Here is a 24,324-nt window from a genome sequence, read left to right on the forward strand (position 1 = left end):
ATCCCCTATATATTATTTGAGAAGCATTACAACTTCTTTTTGTAGCCACATGTCATCACTAGATTGATTCTTAGAATCATTAGAGAAATATGTTGGTCCATCTAATTATATAATAAATTTTTTATTAAACTAACAATAAATTCATCATTAATGTACTTTATTATTTCCTTTAATAAAATTTACGGAATTACCTAATGTTGCTAAAGTATATATGGCAATTAATGATTTTGAATAATAAAGATTTGATAAAAAAATTAGTGTATCTTCTATCATATTTGTTTAATTTAAAACTATTAAATAAATTAAACAACCACAATAACCATATAATAAAAATTTAGATTTTTCTGTATATGTTATATTTTGAATTTTTAAAAACGACTATAAATTACTAAAACTGTTAAAAATCTCACATTCAAATTTTGTGATCCATGGTTTAAAATTTATGTTATGAAGAAATACAAATGATTACAAAATTATACAAGTAAAAAGTCTAATTTAACTAATTATTTTAATATATATATATATATATATATCGTTTTAAATTAAATTATAAACCATATAAAATACATAAATAATTTAGTTTCAAAATTTACTTTGAACAATTTTTTTGATAAAAATTTTGAACGAACATTGACAACTTATTTTTAAAAAATATAAATTACTAAAACTATTAATCTCACAATAAAAGTTTTGTTATCAGTAATTTAATTTTTGTTTTAAAGATACAAATGATCAAAAAAATATATGAGTAGAAATCATCATTTAATAGACATTAATATTAAAAATATACTAAAATATACTATGTATGTTAGTATCATTTAAATTTAATTACATATCCTATCAAATATAAAAAAATATTTTTTGGATTAATAAAATTGATTTATATGTTCACACCAATTTAATTATATATCTAATAGTTACTGACTTTTAATTATTCAATATATATTTATTATTTCATATATTTAATACATAAAATAATATTTATATATAATGTTCATCTCGCGCAATGCGCGGATCTTAACCTAGTATTTTTTATATGTCCACGCATATGCCGTAAATGTAAACCGCAAATGTAAGCAGATAACCTAATTAAACAGAAATCAAATTACCTGACTTTCTTATCTACTCAAAATTTGGATTGTAAATTTAAATCAAATATTTTGTTAGCCAATCCTAATGAATTAGTTTTCTGAGGTCCTTTATATTATGTAACTATGAATGACTCAAAGTAGGTTCTAGGCATCCAGATGTAGCGTTCGTCTTGTCTCCCATATTTTTAAAGTTATAATACATAAACTGTACGATTTCCAAATTGTCAAAAAAAAAAAGTTATTAAAATTAATTTAAAACTGTTTATGTATTCTAAATCTCAATTCGATTTTGAAATTATTAGATCAATACATAAAAAAGTGTTGTTTTTTTTTTTTGCAAAAATAAAAAAGTGCTGTTGATTTCAATCTTGGGTTATAAGAGGAATAGTATTACTAATCATATAACAATTTTAGTATGCTGAATTGCATAAATTCTGAGAACTAAAGCTTAGAGAAAGAAGTTGTAATTTAGGTATTGGCTTCGGGCATTGGTCGTGCTCCAAACTATCGAGTAGCGAAGACTAAAAGAGTTTTTAGTCTTCTCCACTTTAACCTTTATAGCGATCACGCATATACATCACTTTCTCTATAGTACAAAACAATTATGTTCTTTTGGCTCTATTCTCTTATTTGAAGTTTATTATCATGTCTTTTTGAAAACATGCTCAACTATATTACTTTCTAACTTACTACCTACCAAAACTTAGTTATATAATGTTATTTTGGACTTTTAATCCTTGTTTTGTTTTTGTCTCGTTTTTCCTCCCTCTTTGTTGATTATTTCGTTTAATAATTTAGCATGGATGGATCTGACTTTTGAGTTTCTACACCAAAGAAAACTTAATAAAATCATTTTATAGTTTCACCTTTTGTCATTTATTCTTTCTCAAATTCTTACGTTACAAGGAAAAACGTAAGGAATCTTTATAATCATCATCAACGTAATTTCAAAAGCTTTAGATCTATAGGATATAATGGGCGTAAGACCTGCAACTTCCATGGTAATTAAAAAACAATAACGTAAGAACGTAGTAAACTTTATTTTGCTTATGGATCTCGCTAGATTCAAGACCAGTTCAGCTGTTCCCATTCCCACATTGGTTCAGTTAAACCATCAACCATCTCTGTGTTCACAGAGAGATCAACATGTTCTCCTCCTGACATGGAAGTTTCTGGTGAGCTTCCCACACGAAATGATGTCTCAGCAACTCCAACATCACTTGTAAGCAGTCTCTCTGTCTGTAAACTTCCCACTGGGCGTCTATCAAAAGCTCTTGAGCTTCCTGATGTTATGTAGACCCGACATAAACTGAATTCATGTCTCAACTACATTTATAAAAATACACACACATTAATGAGTTTTTATTTATTTATTCTAACAACCGTTATAAAAACTTTATACATGCAACCTTAGGGATTGTGGAGAAGTTGACTGTTTCGTCAACGGCTTTGTACTCATTCATCTTCCATTTTGTTTTTCTTCCGGTTGGTGCTTTTCCAGTGTAGAAAACCATAGTTTTCTTGACTCCAATCATTCGGTTATCTTTGGAAATGACTGGACCAGGTGATCCAGTCGCTTTCCAGTACCCTGAATCAGTGGTTCTGTTTGGTCTGCCTCCTCTTGCTTCGCGTTCTTGTCTTGGCACGAAGAAGAACCATTGCTCAGCATCTCCTCGACATCTCTCCCCCGCAACATCTGCCAAGAAGATTTTTTTTTAAACACACAAAAAGAGAGCACACACACACACACTAACATTACCACATCTAGTTTGTATTATTAATATATAATAGGATCTTTAATTAAAATGAATAAAATGGGTCTGATCAAAAAACCAATCTTAGTCTCAATATCAATACAATTAATGATCTGTTATTTCATATAGATCCCTTTATATACCGAGTCCTAATGACTAATACCATTACAATGAAAAAACAGCCTCTTTGTCCCTTGTTTATTTTTAATTCAATTTTTATATTTGAAAAACCAAAGCAGGAAACTAAAACAAAAGGAACCAAACCAAAACTATGGTTTCTGTGAAAAATAAAGATATATTAAAAATGAAACCAAACCAAAGCCGGATAAACCAATATCAATTGGTTAACTATAGTAATTGTTTTCCTAAAACAAGAAAACCGAGTAGCCTGATCCACAATCCAGACATGACAGCATGGCAGCTATACAACACTAAAATGGAAAAATCTACGTGCTATAAAACCTAACTTGTACCATGCTCCTGTGTCTCAAGTCTCAACAAGTAATATTATGATGATTTTAACGCCATAATGGAGCTAAGTTGAAGCTACATTTTTGAATGAGGGTAACAAGCAACAACGTACTTGGAAGATGACTAGGCTCGACCTCAAAGACGTCTAGGACTGGTATGACACGGTGCATTGAGTCATCATTCCTTCCTTCGAGCTGGTTTCGTAGGTAGAACGCAATCAGTTCATCTTCCGTGGGATAGAAGCGAAACCCAATGGTGAGCTCCTCCGCCATTTTTGTATGTTGTAAATTGACTTGCTGCAAAGGGAAACCTCTTAAAGTCTTTATTGTATATATGTTGTGACAAATCGATTTGCTTCTTGAACTTAGAGGTTATGGTCTCACTGGCATTAAATAAGTTGTTGAAGTAGAGATTGGTTTGTCCGAGTGAAACGAGAAAAGGTCTACGCGTTTTTAGACTTTTAGTATTAAATTTTATTTATACTGAAATGGGAAAAGACAAGGATGTTCTTGTACATTTATGTGTGTTTGATTAAATATTACTTTCGTTGTCATGTGTTTACTGTTTGAGTAAAGCTTTTTTTACGAGGCACGTACGCCAATTGAACGAGTCAAGCCCTCGTCTTAGCGTCAAATTTCAGTCTCTTTTCTCTTTGTTTTCTTTTATATTTTTTTCTATTCGGCTTGCCTTTTATTTTTTTCCTTAATGGCTTGCCTTTTTTAGAATATAATACTTTATTTGAAGCAAATTCAGATGAATCAATTGTTTCTAGGGTTTGTTTTCTAATCTTAATTTTGTTAATTAGGACAGTTTTCTTTGTAATGAGGTTCGTAAAGAATATTGTATATCAAAGATCAGTTGCATCACTAATATACGTTTAATCATGGTTTTAAAAATCGGTCTAGGCCTAGGCGGTAAATCGATCTTATCCAAAATGATTTTTATAAAATTTGATTTATATGATTTAAATGAAATCATTTTAAATCGGTTTAATAGGTATAAATTGATCTAAATTTGTTAAACTAATCAATAATGTTAGTATAAATCTATAACTTATCTATTTTCTTTTGTTTTATTTATCAAATTTTAATAATTTTTTTAAAAAAATTTATAATTAAAATCAAAAGCTAAAATATTTTATAAAATGGTAAAATATATATAAAATAAATCAATAATATGTTAAAGCTTTTGCTTCGGCTTTAGATAATTCGCCTAAACTAATTTTCTATAAAGCACGTAGTTGTTATTCTTTAAACATTGCGTTTAATTATGCACATAATAAACAGTCTAGCGTTATCTGACCCGTCATTAGGATTTAGGGGTCTAATCTCTAATTTAAAACAAAGATAGATAAACCAATACGGAAACTAAGAAATGGGTCCACCCCCGAGACTCTTTCCTAAACAAATGAGTGGCTTCTATTAACTTGAGGTTTATTAGAAATGTCAAACTCGACTAAAAAGAAGTCATTAGTGAACGTTTTGGTATACTTGTATATGTTAATAATAGTTTTTTTTAGAACCGGAGGTATCCGAGCCCGAAGGCTCGACTAATATCTTGCGGATCGGCTTACTTGTGATAGGCAAATCCGGTTTTTGTACATGGATTCGATATCCACGCTAACTCACCACACAAATAAATAAATTTAAATGATAAATTTTGAATCCAAAGCGTTTATTATCTTTTCAAGTCAGCCGTACCATCCGACTACACCTGCATGGTTATGAACTTACGCTACATATAGTTTACAAGCAATTTAGTATAATTTACAAGATGCTAGTAATTTATCAGATTTTAAAGATGGTCTACGTCTATCAGTTGTTTTCTTTGATCATTAGGAAGTTATTGATTAAGAGAATCAATAATGGTAAAAAGAGTATGAATTTTCAAAAATAATAAATTATTAGTGATTTATTTATTTATTTTTAGTTGTAAAAACAATTATACTATTAATTAAATGATAATTGTAGTTATTTTTTTAATTTTTCAAAAGTTTTTTAAAAACATTCCATATAAAATACCTTATATCATTCCTTCAACTTTAGTTGTTTTTATTTTTTTACAAATAAGAAGTTATGGTGATTACTAATTTTCCAAAATTATCAGCATTGACTATATATATATATATAATTTTCCAAAACTAATTTATTATATATATATGTTAAAAGATATATATATATATATATGTTTTTTTATTAATTTGAAGTATATGTATTATGGATCCGTGGAATGGATTAGACTAATTTTCAAAAGTAGATATTGCATATGAATAAACCTTTTTCGGATATGCAAATAGATTGTAAACAGTGGTCCATACCGTATGGATATATCCACAAACAATATGATTTAGTTTCATGATATAAGTGGACCAAACTTTAAACGTATTGGCATCCTAAATCTATCTCCTGACAAGCTCCTAGACATATGTATGTTATATGATATTATCACCAATCACCTCTTCAAAAAAAAAGGTATCACCAATCACCTCGAGAGATTTCATATACATATGTGATATGTGTGCTGGCGTGTGTATAACGTGTGAACGCATTCTGAACGCATTCTTAACGTCAGGACAAGATCACCTTTTGTAATCGCTTGCTCTGTTTCTTCTTGTTGTAATAAGTGGATATCCACAAACTATGTAAAAGAAAAATCTTGGTATGAATCTTAACATTTACACCAAAAAAAAAAGATCACACAGACTCCAAATCCAAATGAAAATCTTGATGAAGTTGTCACCATTGACGAGCGTTGATTCACCTCAACGATGTGGGACTTTTGTCGTTGGTGTTAATAAACACAATATTGTTATGGAAAGTACTATCTAACTAATAGGTTAAAACTTTCCATAACAATTACGTGCGCATAGGGTTTCACAATAACGAATTCGAATTAAGAATATTAAACACGTTGGGTGAGCCGTAGGTGACAAGAAAAAAAATAGGTTATGAACACTTGAGCGCAGTAAGAGCATGATTAATTAGGAGGTTTTCACAAAAATTCTTAAAACATAGAAAATAAAACATTTTATCAAATGTTGTTTTGAAGTTTTCAAAATCATGAGAATTCATTTCCAAAGTATCTCAAATGAAATACTTTGAAAAAGAGTTCTCATAATATATTAATAAAATATAAATATTTATAGATACATATAGTTGACATACTTTGTTTGAAAACTCTTCACTAGGGTTGTTCTAAGTGACTTGACTGATACCCAGCGTATATTAAAGAAAGTTAAAACCATTCATGCAAAGAACTAAATTTATCATTTAATCTTTTTTAAAATAATCTTTCTTCCCAAAAGTGATTTGAATCATAAACACAAGGAAACCAACCCCTAACATTACTTACTTATCCCTCCATCTGCTGGTCATACTCATACTCGCTCCACATACTTATCCCTCTGGTTCACTCATTTCCATAAGGACCATAACTGAGTGGAATAATCAAATCGCTGATCCTTGCTTCACTTTGAGTTTCTTATTTCATTATGTATTATCATCATGTGTTAGCTCTGTTTTTCTCCGTTTTTTCATTTCCATGTAATATTGTTTCTCTTTCGAGAGCTTTTATTGAAATGGTATTTAGGAAAAAAAAAACCCTAACATTACCATTACACCAACTCCATTGATAGATTCAGCCGCATCCGAACCCGTTCGTTCGAAGTAAGTGCTGCTATCATCTGTCCATCAACCAAATTACCAAGACACAAAAAGGCATGTCTCCTCCATCTCTAAAGGAGGGGAAAGCCCCATAGTCGAACAGATACACATTTGTTGTGTCATTTCTTATATAGATATATAACGACTCCCACCAAGTTAATATCTAGCTAGCCATGCCCAATCCTATTGTGTAAAGGGGAATAAATTTATACATAATTCACTATGCTAGAAGATTAACTTTTATGATTTTTATAATGAAATCCACCCCAAGACCATAACCTAGATTTAGTTTTAATTCAACCCTAGTATGCTTCTTAGAAATGGTTGTGATTTCAAGATTGCGTTACGAAGGCTAGATTTACAATTCTATTACAAGGCATACACACATGATATATATATATATGGATCTGAGATTTAGGGAGCTTGAAATTTTTTTTTTTTGAACAACTAAAAAATGCACTAATTATAGAATGAGTTTATAGATCCACTCTAGAAAGGTTCATACACAAACATGTTTTGGCCAAATAGTCTACAGTCCATTAAGATACGGGAAATAAAAAAAGACGAAACAGAAAGAGATGCAGAAGATATGATCGAATCGACATCCGATAAAATGCCGTAGAGCTCTATTGATCGAAGATTCGAGTTGATGGCTTTGATTAACCCTTTGGAATCTGAGCGGTTGTGGTTGGGAGCTTGAAATATTTCAAAAGGAAATCTTTTCTATAATTTAGGGAAAATGCTTATGTAAAAAACCTCCAAAACTTTTGGGCCTAAATCCACCCTATATATATATGGCCCATAAATCAATTAATGTAATAATCATACGACATTTTTTTACTCATGCAATTGTCATGCGTGAGCCGTGGGGGCACACAAATGATTGAAATTTCGAAATATTTTACTGACATTTGCGGCAGTGTAATTAAGAAAAGAGACTGATTTATATATTTTTGTTTTCCATAAGTTTATTCTGAATGTATTGATTGATGATTTATTTGTATATTATTTAGTGAAGTACATAAACAAACTAATTTCTTAACTACTACAAAAAGAGATTATATACAACAAAAAGCTGAAAAGTTTTAGGATTGAGATTGGAATCTTATGAGAAATTAGTGCATATTATCTTCACTTTGAGTTTGAGTTATTATCATCATGTGGTCGAACCGGCAAATCCGACCATCAAATATGTGATAAGATTTAAGTTTTAAGAGAAACACATTATTTAAAAGTTTAAGAAAACTCGTAAAATTTTGATGTAACTTAAAATCTGGCTACTTGTTAACATGATATGTAATCTAGGTTGAATTAAATTGTCATTTTTGATTATTATAATTATATAATCTAGATGAATGTTGAAAATATTTTGAATGTGGTGTTCCAAATTTGCAAATGTTAGTTATAAGTTTTTTTAGTTAAATTGTCTCTTCATCATTGTAAACGTTATTGATCGTTACTGATCATTGTAAATAGTTTACTTTGGATATCTTGTACGTGAAACGAAAATAAAGCGAATAAAATAAATTTAATTATTTACTATAGGTCTTAGACGTATTTTCTTTTTGTATTTTAATAGTTAATATATATAATTATATATTGAAATTAATTAAAGTGTTGACATATGATTCGTGTGCAGTCAATTGAATATATCCGGTGATTCATAAAGTAATTCGGATCACTATCCGAGTCAAGTTTAAAAACATAGGGCAAATCATCATGTTTACTCCGTTCTCTATCTGAATTTCATAGTTAATATGAGAATTGGTTACGTTGGGCTTTACAACGTTAGACCGATATATGGCCTGTGTTACGATTATTTTAGCAGTGTCTTGTACAAAAATATTTATTCCGGCTCCCACGTTAACATTTGGTTATCCATACATCGACAGTCAAAAATAATTTTAATTAGACTTTAAATACTTTTTGATCAGGCGTTGTTCCGCGCTGACCACAGAAATAGTAACGTTAATTTTTAATGTACAAATGTTATAAAAAAATAAATAGAAATTCTAGTAAATGATAATTTAGTGATATAAATGTATATATCAATAGTTGTATGTTATTTCAATATTTTGATAATAAGTAAAAAAAAATTATTCTATCTATGTCACAGAAACATGCATGACTCCTCTACCTTTGCTTATAAAGTATAGAATATTTTCCAAAACTGCAAAACCAAACCTACCGTTTGAAAAAATAATATTCCTTGACATTGGTAATATTGCAGAATGGTATTAAGAGATAAAAGCCTAGTTTAACTCCAAAACCAGCATAAAGAAGGTTTTAACATTTATAATCTTGTAAAATAACGGATTAAATTCCACATAACCGCAAAAAATATTCAGCAGATTACCGATCAGACCGGTTTATCTTTGTTCTCTTCTTGGTCTTCGTCCTCATCTTCATCCTCATCCTCGGGTTGAACCAACTTCAGCTTGAGTCTACCGTCTTCACGGCTGGCTAGAAGAAACTCTCTCTTCGGAATCCTAACTTCTTCCAACACAAGCCTCCCTTCTTCTCTATACGTCTTGAAACTCATCCTCGTCATCGCTGGAGGATACTCTCTCCGTTCTTTCCTCCATGGTCCACACTCCTCATTGCTGCTTCCGTTATCTTTACCCTTCATCACTTCAGTCTCATGATCATCATCTTCTTCTCCGTTGCCGTTACCGTTGACTTTCCCGTCTTCCAAGCCGTAATAGCTCTCTGACCCTAGACCTTCAGTACACAGGTGCAAGCTGCTGTTCTCAGCTGAGGCCTTCTCGAAAGAAGAATGAGATGATTCCCTGAAGTGGAGCTCACCGAATATCTCTGTAAACGGTGGCGTTTCGTTTTGGTCGCTGACGTGGAGGCCTTTGATTGGGAGTGGGTTCCAAGGTGAAGAAGAGGAGATCAGAGTATCAAGAAGCGACTTTGGAGCCTTGTCTTGTCTTTGGCTCTCGAATATTTGATGAAAGCTTCTGTAAGCTGCCATTGCGCTCTTTTTTTTTTGCGTTTGTTTCTTGGTTTTGTTTCTGAGGTTGGAGGAGAAAGAGAGAGGACACGAGATGGACGTGAAGGAGGAGATGGTATTGTCAGATATATATTCGTTAGGAGGAAAAAATACTCGAATAAAATGATAAAATTTTTTGTTATATTCAAATGTTCAAATGGAATCTGATTAATGGTTAAACATATATTACTTTTGTTAGTCAATTTGATTTTTGATTTGCAATGGTGATGAATGATGACAATGTTCTAGATGATTCTGTGACCTTGATGATAATACTATAGTTCTGGCCTAACCAACAAAGGCAACTTCAATGTATATTTACATGCATCAGTATGTTGGTTCGATAAATGTTAACCCCATTGAAATCACATTTCGAGGACCTTGTTACACTGCAAAAGTTGATATTATTAAACAACAGATTCAGCAATCCAATAAATAAATAAATAAGTAAATAAATAATTATATTTATTTATTTATAGAAGACAAAGGATTAGGAGAATGGAATAAAGAAGAGCCACCAAGTGGTGCGAATTCTGGTGGCTATAATTATTTGGTCACAGCCAAATAATTTTATATGGACTACTTATATATTCCTTATATTATGGAATCAGACCACCATTCGTTTCTTTTTGCAAACTTTTTTGGATTTGATTTTTCCTTAAGAATGTGGCATATTTGTCCAATAAATTTAAAAATTGGCAATAATATAATATCTAAATGACTGAGAAACACAGTTTTAAATGTCTTATGATTTAAAGCTTTCGTTATTTAGGTTTTAATAGAAAAAAAAAGAGAAACATTAGGTTACAGCTATAACCTAATGTTTAAATTGTAGCAACGTGGAAGTTTTCTATAGATTTCAACATTTTTTTTGGGACAGGAAGCATTGAACTTCCAATAGTAACAAACCACGACAGATTCGAGATGTAGTTGAGTCGATGTTGATTGGTTGGATTGTGGGAGCCTCGTGATCCTCAACCACATAATCTGATTTCATGATATTCTGCAAAAATCAGGCGTTGTGGAGACTAATCACAAATGTACAACATAACCTGATCGATTTCCTAAGCATTCGCATTGAATGAAGTAGCAATAGTAGTATTAGTACCGGTCAACAATATGAAACCACTATACTATCATTGCTTTGTTATTCAATATATTTAAATGGTACACGAGTTTAAACATTGTGCAGTTGTGCTAGTAGGTAAGTCTGTTAATGCGGGACGGTCCTTCTCGTTAAACCCGTTTCCACCTAAGGCTGGATATTCAAAATACCCTAGCCATTTAAAATACACATGTGTCCTCAAGCCTCTAATATTATCTATGGTTAATTTATTTGTTCGAAATTGTTTGGAGTTGAAAATTATTTGTTCGAATAATTGTTAGGAGTTCTGTAATTATGTTATATTGATCAATAAAGTTAATTATACACATGTCTCCGAATCAACAATGATTTAGGTTAATAATAATAATAATAATAATAATAATAATAATAATAATAATAATAATAATAATAATAATAATAATAATAAAGTTATTTGTATATCATTTTAGTATGTCATTAGTCAACTAACCGGCCCGATAAAATATATGTTTTTGTGATGTGTGACGAACGTCCACATACCGGTGGTCCGTGGAGCCCTGTCCGAATCTATCCACCCAACAAGATATCACGATTTCACCTTTTCCACTTGGTCAATGACCAACAACATCTGCACTCGATACCTCTTTTATCTACATCTTTATTATATATTGATACCCCAAGTCCCCAACACACGTAGACGATAAAGCTTTTGCGAATATTTTTTATACGAATTTTTATTAACGTCCACAAAATATATGATTTAATCGTTAGCGACTGACGGATACCAATCCATCGAATTGACCATTGATGTCTCCTAGTTTATATAATGCTGAATAACCAAAGTACGTACAAGAAGGAGCATCTTTACTCCTAGTATAAAAAGTCTTATTAACCATTAAGAATACCACTACACCGAAAGAATCTTATTCGTGAAATTTTAAGGGAATGGATTTGAAAACACAAACTACGTTTCATGATACTTTAAAAATTACTAAAGCCTTATAAATGTCTTAAAATAAAACAATATATGTTTTTTGAATTATTTAGAGCATCCCATTAGAAGATTCTCATCAGAAAGTTCTTAATATATATATATATTAGTATTTAATTGCATATTTTTCGGTTGAATTTTCCGTAATTTGTAGAAATCCATAATTAAATACTAATATTTATATATACTACATATATATATATATCAAGAATCTTTGATGAGAACTCCCATTGGGGTGCCGTACATTCTCTTTGGACGAAACCCAAACTAAATGCAGTATTGGATTTTACATATTTTGATTCTTGTTACTAACTATCTACACTTGCAAATTGCTTGAAAGAAACACAGTCTAATTTTGGTCGGAAACCATTCAATAAAACTACAATAATGTAAATATCTTTTACGTGTGGTATGAATGGACAATACTATAGATATTCAAGGTAAAATGTAGGACAATTGTCAATAATAACACCTTTTGAAGTTTATGTCTCAAAAATAGCACTAGAAGGAGAAAGTCACAAAAATGACATTCATTAAAGGGTAAAATATCCCTAATACCCTTGGTTTAAAATTAAATAAATAAATAAAAATAAATAAAATAAAAATAAAAAAATGAAAAAAAGATTTTTTTTTTTATAGTTTCAGATTATATGTTTTCAGATTCGAAATTTTTACAATTTTTTTTTTTTCGAATTTTTTTTTTTTTTTTCAAATTTTCTTTTTATAATTTAAAAATACTTTTTAAAACTGTTTTTAAAATTTTTATTTTTTATTTTAATATTTTTTTTTATAAAATTTTAAACCCTAATTCCAAAACCCCACCCCTTAACTCTAAACCCTAAGGTTTGGATTAATTAACCCAAGGGGTATAAGTGTATATTTACCTCTTTAATGAAACCTATTTTTGTGACTTTGAACCTTGAATGCTACTTTGGGAATATAAACTTGGTTTGGTGCTATCCTAGTCTTTTTCTCTAAAATGTATTGTATGGTCAACAGGTCAAGTAATTACAGTATTATATCCATAATCTTTCATGCCAAAAAAAAAGATGAAACTAAATACTATAACAGAAACTAGTTGTTAGAAAATTGATCCCAAACAAAAAAGAAACTAGTTTGTAAAATATCAAAATAAAAATTAAATCCCATGTGAGAAATACCAAGTACCAACAAACAAAGATGGTCAAGAAAACAAAATATCATATATCAACTTTCAAGATTTGATTCCAATATAGTGCCATGATATTTTAAAAGAGATCATGTTATCGCTATTCCTTTTTTCAACCGATGATATAAAGATTAGAAATCGACAGCATCAAGCCAAACCAGTGGCGATGAACCCATATATGTGGAGAAATACTAACTTGTAAAACTTTTATAATGCAACCCAAAAGATGGAACTTGTATATCAATATAAAGTTCAAACTTTATATCTGTAAAATGATATAGTCTCTGTATTCAGTTTTTGGTAAATTGTTTTCTGTGGATTGAGTATTATTCTGACGTCATCACATGTGTTTATTAACTATACATAATGTTTATTTGCCAATAACTACATCCTGCATCTATCATCCAAATAATAGTTAGCGACTTAAAAAATTAGTTATCAAATTAAGAAAATGTTAAAGATGTATTCTAAAAGTTAGAAAAAAACAGATAGTTCCATTGGTTCAAAATATCATAATTTCTATCTTTCTAAATTATTTTGCAGCTTTTAAAAAAAGAAATCTTCTTAAAAAGTATATATAATTAGATCATAAAATCATTCCTGAAAAAGGAGTATCCAAATACGTGCACAATAAGTATGCAAATGACGTTCAACTTTTTTTCTTGGACCCACTAGGAAAAGTTACATGACTACACAATGTTGAATTCAAATATTAATATTCCCCTCTACAATATGCTTTTGTCATCCACTATTTTTCTTGAGAGTTTCAATCGTCCCTTGGTTCCTTCCAAGAACCAATTTTAACACCATCTTTCCAAACTATCTCAACTTAATTTGTAAATTTTAAGGAAAATACCAAAGATGAGAAGAACATGTTTCATCATAACATCGTCAAAGGCCCGAGAGAGACCGGTTCAACATGGTTTACAAGTTTGATTAACCATTGGTATGGACGGTCCAACAAAAAGAAAGCACACTGAGAACATGGATAAAAAGAATAGAAACGACATGAACAGAACATTAACAAATACAAAACAGGTCAACCAACAATTTGATTTTAAAGGCTCCTCAAGGGTTTGCTCTGCTCCTTTGTCTTCACCGCCAAGCTTCAGTACGCTCTACCCTCGAACCTACACGGCTCAAGTTGCTCAAACCTTTCGTTCTACCCACAGGCCACTGAGCCTGAGGAGCCATGACCATCACTTGCACACTACTTTTTCTCTCTGTTTCTGAGTAACTCCTGGCAGTGTTCTCAAAGGTTGATTCATCTGATATCTCACTGCTGCTTGGACTCTGATTCTCTGCATCTTCAATGTACTCTGATTGCGTCTCTTCACTCTGTTCAGTAGGATCAAAAGCCAAAGACTGTGAAGGGCTTTGGTGACCGCTGCTCTCATCAGAAGGTTCTAAAGGTACAACGTGAGCTTGCTCTACTACAGAGTCTTGCCTTTCCCTTAGAGTTTTTTCTATCAGCATCTTGAGGAAGTTCATCACTTGAACCGCGTACATCAGCGCTGTCAATGGATCATCCATCTACAAGAGAAATGGTTTATTTCAATCACTTTGTTTAGCAAAACATTGAGAGTATAAGTCTTGTTGTTGTGTACTCACCTGAGTCATATTAGGAGCGAAAACCATAGCGATGTTGCGTGAGTTCATCTTGTTAACATGCTCGTACTGAACAACGTCAGCCATAAGATTGATGGCCCAATCAAGCAGAGAAGCCTCAGTAGGTGGAAGAAGCCTAACGAGCTCGACATATTCCTCTTCCGTTTGGCATTGCATGACTTGTTCAGGGGACAACACATCAAGAACACTCGTAGGGAGTTCTCTAAACCACGCCTGAAACAGAAGATTATAAAAAAAACAAGATCGATTTGCGTAAGAAACTGAGTTTGTGCAAGCATTACATACCTTGATAAGCCCTGCCAAACAGTGAACATCAATTCTCTCCGGTATAAACCCTCGGTTTAGTTGCTCCCTTACTGCCTCTTCCTCACTATTCTCAGCAGTGAGTCTAAAAATACCCTCTGCCTGCAAGCCTCCTTGACCGTATAAGCAGTTTTGCATCAACAAGAGTATGGTTGGTACACAGTTGCCTCTTGAATCATACGATAGCTGCATCGATTCCGTTGAAACCCCAAAGACTGTTGCACTAAAGTGATGAGATAGCAAAAAAGGTAAGAGATGAGATACACAAAGAGAGAGAATATCTTATCAATAGAGAACAATGCAACCGTAGCTTCAACCAATAGATATAATAGTAAAAACCACAAGAGGCAAGGATGTGTTCTAAGCACTTCATTGATTAGAGAGTGTTATTACATATCTATCTACAGCCTCTGCTCCACATGACACGTCAGAGCAATCTTTTAAAAATCAATTCCATAATCACAAACCCTAATTGCAAAAATCAAAAATTGGGAAAATTGATTGAACAATGTTGGTACCTAGCGCTGGGAGCTCGTCTGGGAACCTCAGGCTCGAACTCAACGGGCAAGCCCAAGAAGCCGTTGAACCGATCGAAAGTCACGTGCGCCACGTGGCGGACATTGGTGGGCCAACCGATCTCCATGCTACAGAGCTCCCTGCGGTTGCTCTTGCAAGCGACAAGAGATCTCCTGAAAATGGCGACCAGGAGCGCCAGCAAAGATATCTGCTGACCTTCCCCGTCGTCGTCGTCTTCGTCGACCAAATCTTGATTTTGCTGTTCGATTGAGCGGTGAAAGTCAACACCTTGGGGGAATCCGGGAACTGGGTTTGAACGGCGATGGTCGGAGGTGAGGAGGAGAGTGGCATTGGATGGGGAAGGTGAGGAGGAGGAGGAGGCGCTTGGGGATGAAGGAAAGTGAAGGACTTCAGTCATCGCGAGATGAATCAAGAAAGAAAGGAATCGACTTTTTTTGGTTTGGGGATCAAATCATGCAAAGTAAAGATGAAAGCTTTGAAGAGGAAAGGCTCAGAGAGGATTGGATTTGGTGGGAAACATTAACTGTGCAATCAATGTTCATTGAAACCCTAATTCGATTTATTTTAATTAACCTTTTACCTTATTAGATTAATCGCTTGCCATATTATTGGCTCCTGACTCATATTAACGCTGAAAAATAATAATAATAATACAGATTTAGGAAGAAATTTTGAATCTATGTCCACTAAAATTACTATAATTCATCATCTAACCATTACATTTATTACATACTTTTTTTTTGACATCACAGTTTAGTACATAGTTTAATTTAATTGACAAATACCCTAGAATAGCACTAAAAAAACTTTTATCACAAATATATTCTAATAATCAAAATGACCAAAATATTTCATTAAAAAAATTAAATATACATTTATACCCCTAGATTAACTAATCTGAACCTTACGATTTAGAGTTAAGGGGTGGAGATCTGTGATTAAATTTTATAAAATAAAAAAAATTAAAAATGTGAAAATAAAAATTTGAAAAATAGTTTCAAAGAGAATTTCGAATTATAAAAAAATTTGAAAAAAAAATTTTAGAAAAGTTTGGATTTGAAAACATTCATATAATGTGAAACAATAATTTTTTAAAAATTTTATTTATTTGTATTTATATCTAGGGTATTAAAAAAAAATATCTATTAAATAAAATATTTTTTTTCATTTTTCTCCTTAAAATCTATTTTTGTGATAAAAACTTGAAAATGGTCTATTTAGGAAAAATTCCCTAGTTAATTTGTTAATATTGTTTCCTAACATATCTATTCCCCTAATTCATTCATAGAGAGAAAATAAAATAGTAAACAATATAAATTGAAAACTTGCAAAAGGAGTACAGCCCATTTTTGTACTTTGTTAATCATTAACCATAATAATTATTAAAACCTAAAGTCCTTTTCTAGAAAATTTATTCATGACCTTTTTATTTATTTTTATTCTTTATAATATTCATTTTTTGATGATTACTAATAGAAGTCATGATTTCATAAAAAGTTTACTGTATTTTGCAAAAAAAACATATAATCAGAAAATCATATTATTAAAAGCCATTCTACAGAGAAGCATATTTATTTGCCGATTTTTAAACATATAATCAGAAAATCAATATGCTAATCAACTTTTTTTTTGGTTAACTGCAGCATGCCAGTCATAACATCATTTTCTGATAAAATGATTGATTACGTTTCATTTTGTTATGGGTCACGGAAGCATATCTAATGACTAATGTAGAACTTTATTTTTTTTAAATGAAGTAACTTTAGTTGAGTTTACTCTAGTCCAGCTCTATTTTAGAGTATAAAATAAAATAATGAACAAACAAAAATATAATATTTTTTGTGAAATAGACTTATTTTTATTTCATTATAAAACAAGAAATATAATAAGATTGGATCAAATTTAATTCTAAACTTTATTTTAGAATAAATTGAATTGAAATTGAAGATGCTTTGAACTTTGGATTAAAACTTTTTTTTATCTAAACTATTGGAAGTTTTTTTTTTCTGGTAAAAAACTATTGGAAGTTGACATGGTTTTTATAAATCGGATGTAGCAAGCGACAGAGATTTTGATACCAAAATAAATAATTAATACAAGAAAAAGTGAATCTCAGTGCATGCTCACTGCCATCTTCTAGTTTGATAACTATTTCAAATTTTTTCTGAGATTAGTTTACATTATTATTTACCGACTTTTCAACAAGAAACCTCGATAACGTTTTTAAATTCTGTCACTATAAATGTGGATTTCGTTTGAGGCAAATCTGTGTTGTTTAAGTGATTTTTGCACGTCTTTCTAAAATATGACACCATGCTATATACGTGCATACAGCGTAGATTAGTAGTAGAATCCACGTATACACAAAATATACCATCCAAATGTGTGATCATGTGCCAGGAATGAAGAAACACGTTGAAAGTTTACAAAGTAGAGAATAAGGATTTTATTATATTTTAACAAACAAAACTGTGTTTATAGGTCATATAACTGTACGTGTTTATGCAATGCATACGATTGCATGCTTTATTTTTTCTTATGTGATACATGTTTGTTAAACCAAACTTTCTAAACGAAAACTTTCGAATCTGCAAGAATAATTTGGCAATAAACTTTACACCAAAAAAACAATGAAAATGACATGCGAGTTCGGTCGAAGATGCATACTTGAAGCATCAGGTCACATTTTTTATTAATGAACATTCTCTCTGTGGTATAGTTAGAAAACAATTAGGTCATAAATGTATATATTTCTGAGATTTTTTATAAAAAAATATATTTGATGAAGCAACAGCTACATAATTATTTGATTGAAGAGCACACACCAAACAAATGGTAGTTTTAACGAACTTAAAGAGTCAGATACTTGTGTTGTTTACTCGAAAAAATATTTGTGATCATACCCCTACCTGATTATAAAATGATTCCAGCCGGATCGACAGTTATAAAATCGTTATCATATGATTGTATGAGAGACAATCAAATATCATATCAAGAAAAGCACGTTGGAGAATCGTGCTTGCCTCCCATTTTGCATTTAACTTGAACACTATAAAAGTTGTAACATTTTTACATTTCCCCATGCCATACTACAAACTTTTAATACAAAAAAAAAGAAGAAAAATGGCCGTGAAGATCTCGATCATATCAGCATTGATCGTCTTCCTTGCTCTTCTTAGCTTAAGCCATTTTAGTTATGGCGAACTTCGACTCGGATTCTACAGTAAATCTTGCCCAGGCGTCGAGGAGACCGTATTTCGAGTTGTTAAAAAAGCATTTAGCGACAACTCAACCCTTGCACCCCTAATGATCCGCCTTTATTTCCACGATTGTTTTAGCAACGTAAGCTAACGAATTCTTCTTATGTTTAAAAATGTTCTAAAGAGTCTTGAACGAAGCAATGATTGATCTGGGACGTATCATAATGTATGTAGGGATGTGATGCATCACTTCTTCTTGATAGTACTACCTCTCCCACCGAGAAAAAGGCGGGGCCAAATCTAAGTGTAGATGGGTATGCTCTGATAGATGCCGTGAAAGATGAGCTCGAAATTAACAAATGTCCGGGGGTCGTTTCTTGTGCTGACATCATAGCTCTCGTTACTAGAGATCTTGTGGATCTTGTAATTAATCACACTCAACACATTCTCCATTTTATATGACATGTTTTTTTCTAATTGACTGCGAAAAGATAATTTACATTTTGGTTTGAAGGCAAGCGGAAGAAAAATAAGATATGAGATACCAACGGGAAGATTTGATGGTAGAGAGTCTCTGGCATCAACAGTAGATTTGCCTGGTCCTCAAATGAGTGTCTCGGACACCTTTAAGATGTTTGAAAAAAGAAAGCTTAGCCTAACTGATATGGTTGTACTTCTTGGTATGAATAACATTCCGTAACACATTAAATTTTGATGATCAATACTATTAAAACAGAAGCAATTTTTATCTACTTACAAATAGTCTAGGTTAGACCATTATATTTAATTATATTTCATATTATTTCTATTCATATCTAATTTAATTATTAAATATACATCATACCTAAAATTAAGGAACTAACTAACTAATCTGTTATCTTTTAAACTAATGAATTTAATTTATATTAATTCGAAATTTAAATAACTATTCAATTATATTTTAGTTATTAATGTAATAAATACTTATATATATATATATATATATCTATTCATTTGTATATATACAACTATATATTAATCCAAATGCAAAAAAAAATAAATTGTTCAAAACCCTCACCAAATACATAAAAATATAATTTTATAGTTAAGAGTATTAAATATATATATGTTAAAATAAATATTAATAGTAATTATACGATGAAACATGTTACTGTTGATAGGTTTATGAATGTATTTTTTACGGGTTACTGAAAGAGACATGTAACATATATATCAAATATAAACTTATTGAAAAAAATATTAACAAAAATATATCATAAAACATTACATTAACATGAATCGATGCCAGAGAGTAAGGGTTAATATTTTAATTATTTAAAAATATAATTATATATATATATATATATATAAATTATAAAAATTAAGAACTAAATATAATAAAAATATATATCAAAATAAAATAATAAATATTTACATTTCTAATGTGAATAATGAAATTAGCTTTTAAATTTAAAATAAGCCATAGACAAAAAAATCAAAAAGTATCTAATAACATGTGAATAACAAAAGTAAACTAACTAAATAAATAAACAATATTTTTTTGCAAACGTAAATCATTAATTTTTAATAGACGTATACACATTATTGATACTCAAATCTATTTTATTTTTAGTATGCATCCTCTCAAATATTGATCCATTAACAAGATGAAATTTTAGTTGGACTAAAATTGTATTTAAATTGGAATATCACTTTCATAATATATTCACTATTCATCTGAACATTCATGAATATATATTATAATACTCTAAATATAATAATAAATCAAACCGAAATATATATTGGGTCATTTACCAGCTCAACCGATAACCAGATCTCGGGTTTTAGCGGTTGTTACGGGTTTTAAAGAATTTTTAAATAACAGTTTTTTTTTTTAAAACTAAAATGAATTACATATGAGCCACCGAATTTACCAATTTTACTGCGGATCGGGTCGGGTTTCAAAACACTGAATATAATGTTTCATTTGTAATATCTAAGTGTAGATACAATTAAAATACAAATTTATATCAAATAAACTTGGAATGTTTCGAAAATGATCCCGCGCTTTGAAAGCGCGGGTCAAAATCTAGTATTATCTTATAATTAATGGCATTTTAAATGGTTTTTAATAGGTGGACATACAATTGGAGTAGCGCATTGTTCATTCATTATGGACCGGCTATATAATTTTAAGAACACGGGAAAACCTGATCCATCTATGGATCCTACATTGGTCGAACAGTTAAGAGAAAAATGTCCTGAGGATTCTTCGGCAGGTAGAGTCATTAATCTGGATCAAGATGTTTTAAGTTCGAATATTGTCGATGCATCTTTCTACAAGCAGATAAAATCTCGTCGAGGAATTCTTCATATAGATCAACTACTCGCCACTGATGAAATGACGAAGCAGATTGTGACGGATTTAGCCGAGGGTAATGATTTCTTGGCTAGGTTTGGTCAGGCGATGGTGAATTTGGGATCGGTTGGAGTTAAAGATAAGGACACTGGTGAGGTTAGAACATCGTGTCGTGCTTGCAAGAATATGTTTTGCACAATATAAATCTTCTGCCGTTTTAACATTTTTCGAATTATGTTTTAACATTTTTCATTTTGTCATGTTTTTATTTTGGATTGCATGTGCTAATTGTTTGTGTATTGTTATGGCATCTGAGTTTTTCTTAAGGGTTATTTAAAGGTTAATAACCTTAGATAATTATAGGAAAATAAACTTATACTAGACCAAGTGTGCGCACCAATGTGAACTCGGACTCAAGTTGTGAACTTGGACTCAAGTTCGGTTTAGATAACAGTTTGGGTATATGGTCCAACAACTTATATTTTTAATATCAAAGTTTATTTATGTAATTGTTCACCAGATAAATGAAATTTGATTATAAAAATAAACATATCTTTTAGAGAATAATCTTAATCAAAAATCATTAATTCTTGTTAAGAATTTTTCTTGGTCACCGAGTTAAAAAGTCTCTTTAATTTTGTGATTAATTTTTTGGTTAATGCCAAAAATTAATGCAAGATTTATCTCCGACCAAAAATGTTTTTGACATTTTTCCTAAGCTATGTAAGGTTCATTCTCATTCCAGTAATATAAACATGAACATAAACAATTTTCACTTCTTTTTTTATTTATTTTTCATTTGTCAATGAGAGTACACAAAATAAAGATTTGCTAAGCTTTTTATTCAAGTGATGTGAATAGAAGAAAGAAACCGTTTTATCCTGGAACTCTAATTAATCATCATACAATTGTCACACTATGTGCATTTTTGAGTTAAGGAAAGAGATTCTGAAGTCTTGACTCTGTAAAAACTACTTGTCCATTTCACTTGCTTCATTGTGCCCTTTAAAAATTAAAGTCCTACAAAAATAACTACGGAAACTAGGAGTAAGACCAATCTTCGTTTAGTTTGCTTTTCTATTGTGGTCTTCTCTTCAAGTATCTTGATATTATCTCTATTTATCGACTCACATGAGTAACAAATATAATGGCTAAATCAAGAAGAGTCAGTGAAGCCTAATTTATTGGTGATCGATTTCCTTTAATTAGAGTGGTGGTATTCTTGGGCACTAGTACAATTTTACACTTGCATTAATGGGACAAGAAGTTTGGTAGGAATTGATATTTTGAATTTTGATTGCTGTTGTTTTTATCAAGGGCTTTCTGTCAAAATTGCAAAGATGTAAATTACAAGGTTATGACTTTTGATCGTAGAGAGATCAAGAAAATAGTTCGAGTGAGGCGTGAGATACGTAAGTATACAAATAGCTTGATTCGTAGGATATAAGGAAGCAACTAGTGAAACAATAACTCACTAAAAAAATCTCAAGTTGTTGGTTGATGTTAAAATTGTTTTAATGAAAAACATGTGCAGTTTACATGATTATTCGGAACAAAATCTGAAGATACAAAGTTTCCGGAATAGCAGGAAATAGGAATCGTTTGAATCACTGTCGTGCAGAGTTCTTCTTAATGCTGAACCATATTGAGTGTATCTCTCCGTCCATACTGATATGAGGTTTAACAAAAAGAAAACACTTAAAAAAGACAAACATATACATAAATAACAAAGAAAACATTATTTCTTTATGATTGAGCAAACATAACACATGTATTCAGTATTTACCTATTTCAGTTAATAACATATATAAATTGACACAAATTTGATAGACAAGTGGAACAAATTTATCAGACATAAATGATGCAACGACCACTGACATTATTACTGTTGAGCAAACCTTCACGGCTCATTAAAACGACAGTAGGAGAGATGTAATTCCCCACTAGGCTTTCCATTTTTAGTAACATTTTAAACCCTAGTGAGTGGTGACGGTTTAAATATAGTTGGTATGATTAATATAGTTTATGCAGTTTAATGGTTAAATGAAAAATGTATACTCTTAATAATATATAAGTTGTTGGATGAATTGACCAGCAATAATTTTGTTTAATATGGTATAGTGTTTAAAAAATATGAAAAAGATTTAAGTAATATAAAAGATTTGAGCTAATTCACCTATCACCGATTGGTTTTATGGTAAAAGCTCAGAAAATTAAACATGATATTAGAGCGAACCTATGCCGTAACTCATTAATCTGGTCCAGAAAATGACATGATCATTCCACTATTGATGGTCCAAAAAAACTCAATTCTATCGAAATGGCTACCAAAAATATTATTTTAAAAAATGTATGATAGATTCTGTATAAATTAATGCTTTTACCAACTATTACCTCAATGAAGAGTGTTGCAGAAAAAGTCTCACATCAAAAGAAGAGATTTAAATAAAATAATGTAAGGGACTTGAACCACTTTCAATTGGTTTTAGGTTGGAAATACATAAAACTTAACATATAAACATGTTTATAACTATATATAAACCTTTTGATTTGGAACAATTCTTTTGCCGCGAATGGTTTTAAGTTAACATTTATAATTTTGCGAACTTGATCATGAACAAACGATTATATCGTGTATCTTAAGCAGTTGCCAGCAGTCATATATATATATACTCGAGTGTTCTCCATCAACAAACTAAGCCGCGTATCAACAACAGAAAATAACCAATCACAATCCTATGAAGAATGCATAATCATAAAGTTTTCCTCTTTCTCTGTATGAATTTAAAATAAAAAATAAAATACAAGACCATACCAGTATTAATCTAAGACTCGATCAAATCAAGAAAAATATGTGTATATATGATTGATGTTTCCTTTATTTGTATTTTGGTTTAGTAGTTTTGGACCACTTAAGATCCCACATGAGATTTAGAGTTGTAAACCAAACGCCTGAACGATACTAATCACAGCTACTAGAATATTACTTGTTCTTTTTAAAAAGAAGAAATGTAATTGATATCATTTCAAAAGAACTGATATATAAACGAAGAAGAAACTGTGTTCACTAGAACAAACTAAATGTATATGTTGTAAACTTA

General features: G+C 30.8%; 4 protein-coding genes across 4 annotated transcripts; 1 reads left to right on the forward strand and 3 right to left on the reverse strand.

Annotated features, from left to right (window-relative positions):
* Positions 1 to 1,928: 1,928 nt before the first annotated feature.
* LOC103851438 (NAC domain-containing protein 90) lies at positions 1,929 to 8,894 on the reverse strand. Its single transcript, XM_009128291.3, has 3 exons — positions 3,429 to 8,894; positions 2,501 to 2,787; positions 1,929 to 2,417 (listed from the first exon to the last, which is right to left on the reverse strand). Exons 1-3 carry the CDS (start codon positions 3,586 to 3,588, stop codon positions 2,157 to 2,159), a joined length of 708 nt encoding a protein of 235 aa, XP_009126539.1. The 5' UTR covers positions 3,589 to 8,894; the 3' UTR covers positions 1,929 to 2,156.
* Positions 8,895 to 9,146: 252 nt separating this feature from the next.
* Positions 9,147 to 10,342, reverse strand: LOC103851439 (protein FANTASTIC FOUR 1). Its single transcript, XM_009128292.3, has one exon. It carries the CDS (start codon positions 9,953 to 9,955, stop codon positions 9,338 to 9,340), a length of 618 nt encoding a protein of 205 aa, XP_009126540.1. The 5' UTR covers positions 9,956 to 10,342; the 3' UTR covers positions 9,147 to 9,337.
* Positions 10,343 to 14,076: 3,734 nt separating this feature from the next.
* Positions 14,077 to 16,262, reverse strand: LOC103851440 (rho GTPase-activating protein 1). Its single transcript, XM_009128293.3, has 4 exons — positions 15,667 to 16,262; positions 15,131 to 15,371; positions 14,828 to 15,058; positions 14,077 to 14,749 (listed from the first exon to the last, which is right to left on the reverse strand). The coding sequence occupies exons 1-4, from the start codon at positions 16,080 to 16,082 to the stop codon at positions 14,312 to 14,314; spliced, it is 1,326 nt and encodes a 441-aa protein (XP_009126541.1). The 5' UTR covers positions 16,083 to 16,262; the 3' UTR covers positions 14,077 to 14,311.
* A 210-nt stretch (positions 16,263 to 16,472) lies between these two features.
* Positions 16,473 to 24,316, forward strand: LOC103851441 (peroxidase 60). The gene is made up of 4 exons (XM_009128294.3): positions 16,473 to 19,027; positions 19,120 to 19,308; positions 19,400 to 19,565; positions 21,000 to 24,316. The coding sequence occupies exons 1-4, from the start codon at positions 18,767 to 18,769 to the stop codon at positions 21,425 to 21,427; spliced, it is 1,044 nt and encodes a 347-aa protein (XP_009126542.1). The 5' UTR covers positions 16,473 to 18,766; the 3' UTR covers positions 21,428 to 24,316.
* The last annotated feature ends 8 nt before the right edge of the window (positions 24,317 to 24,324 follow it).

The sequence above is a fragment of the Brassica rapa genome, chromosome A02, assembly GCF_000309985.2.
Source record: "Brassica rapa cultivar Chiifu-401-42 chromosome A02, CAAS_Brap_v3.01, whole genome shotgun sequence".
Lineage (NCBI taxonomy): Eukaryota > Viridiplantae > Streptophyta > Magnoliopsida > Brassicales > Brassicaceae > Brassica > Brassica rapa.

What these genes read in the sequence shown, in the direction of transcription:
- LOC103851438 (XM_009128291.3), bottom strand. Translation starts at nt 3,588, where the DNA reads ATGGCGGAGGAGCTCACCATTGGGTTTCGCTTCTATCCCACGGAAGAT. An exon ending in CGAGCCTAGTCATCTTCCAA is followed by an intron (nt 2,788 to 3,428) that starts GTACGTTGTTGC and finishes TCTTCTTGGCAG; the next exon opens with ATGTTGCGGGGGAGAGATGT. An exon ending in ACTTCTCCACAATCCCTAAG is followed by an intron (nt 2,418 to 2,500) that starts GTTGCATGTATA and finishes TTATAAATGTAG; the next exon opens with TTGAGACATGAATTCAGTTT.
- LOC103851439 (XM_009128292.3), bottom strand. Translation starts at nt 9,955, where the DNA reads ATGGCAGCTTACAGAAGCTTTCATCAAATATTCGAGAGCCAAAGACAA.
- LOC103851440 (XM_009128293.3), bottom strand. Translation starts at nt 16,082, where the DNA reads ATGACTGAAGTCCTTCACTTTCCTTCATCCCCAAGCGCCTCCTCCTCC. An exon ending in GTTTGGCAGGGCTTATCAAG is followed by an intron (nt 15,059 to 15,130) that starts GTATGTAATGCT and finishes CTTCTGTTTCAG; the next exon opens with GCGTGGTTTAGAGAACTCCC. An exon ending in TCGCTCCTAATATGACTCAG is followed by an intron (nt 14,750 to 14,827) that starts GTGAGTACACAA and finishes TTTCTCTTGTAG; the next exon opens with ATGGATGATCCATTGACAGC.
- LOC103851441 (XM_009128294.3), top strand. Translation starts at nt 18,767, where the DNA reads ATGCCATACTACAAACTTTTAATACAAAAAAAAAGAAGAAAAATGGCC. An exon ending in CTAGAGATCTTGTGGATCTT is followed by an intron (nt 19,309 to 19,399) that starts GTAATTAATCAC and finishes TTTGGTTTGAAG; the next exon opens with GCAAGCGGAAGAAAAATAAG. An exon ending in TGATATGGTTGTACTTCTTG is followed by an intron (nt 19,566 to 20,999) that starts GTATGAATAACA and finishes GGTTTTTAATAG; the next exon opens with GTGGACATACAATTGGAGTA.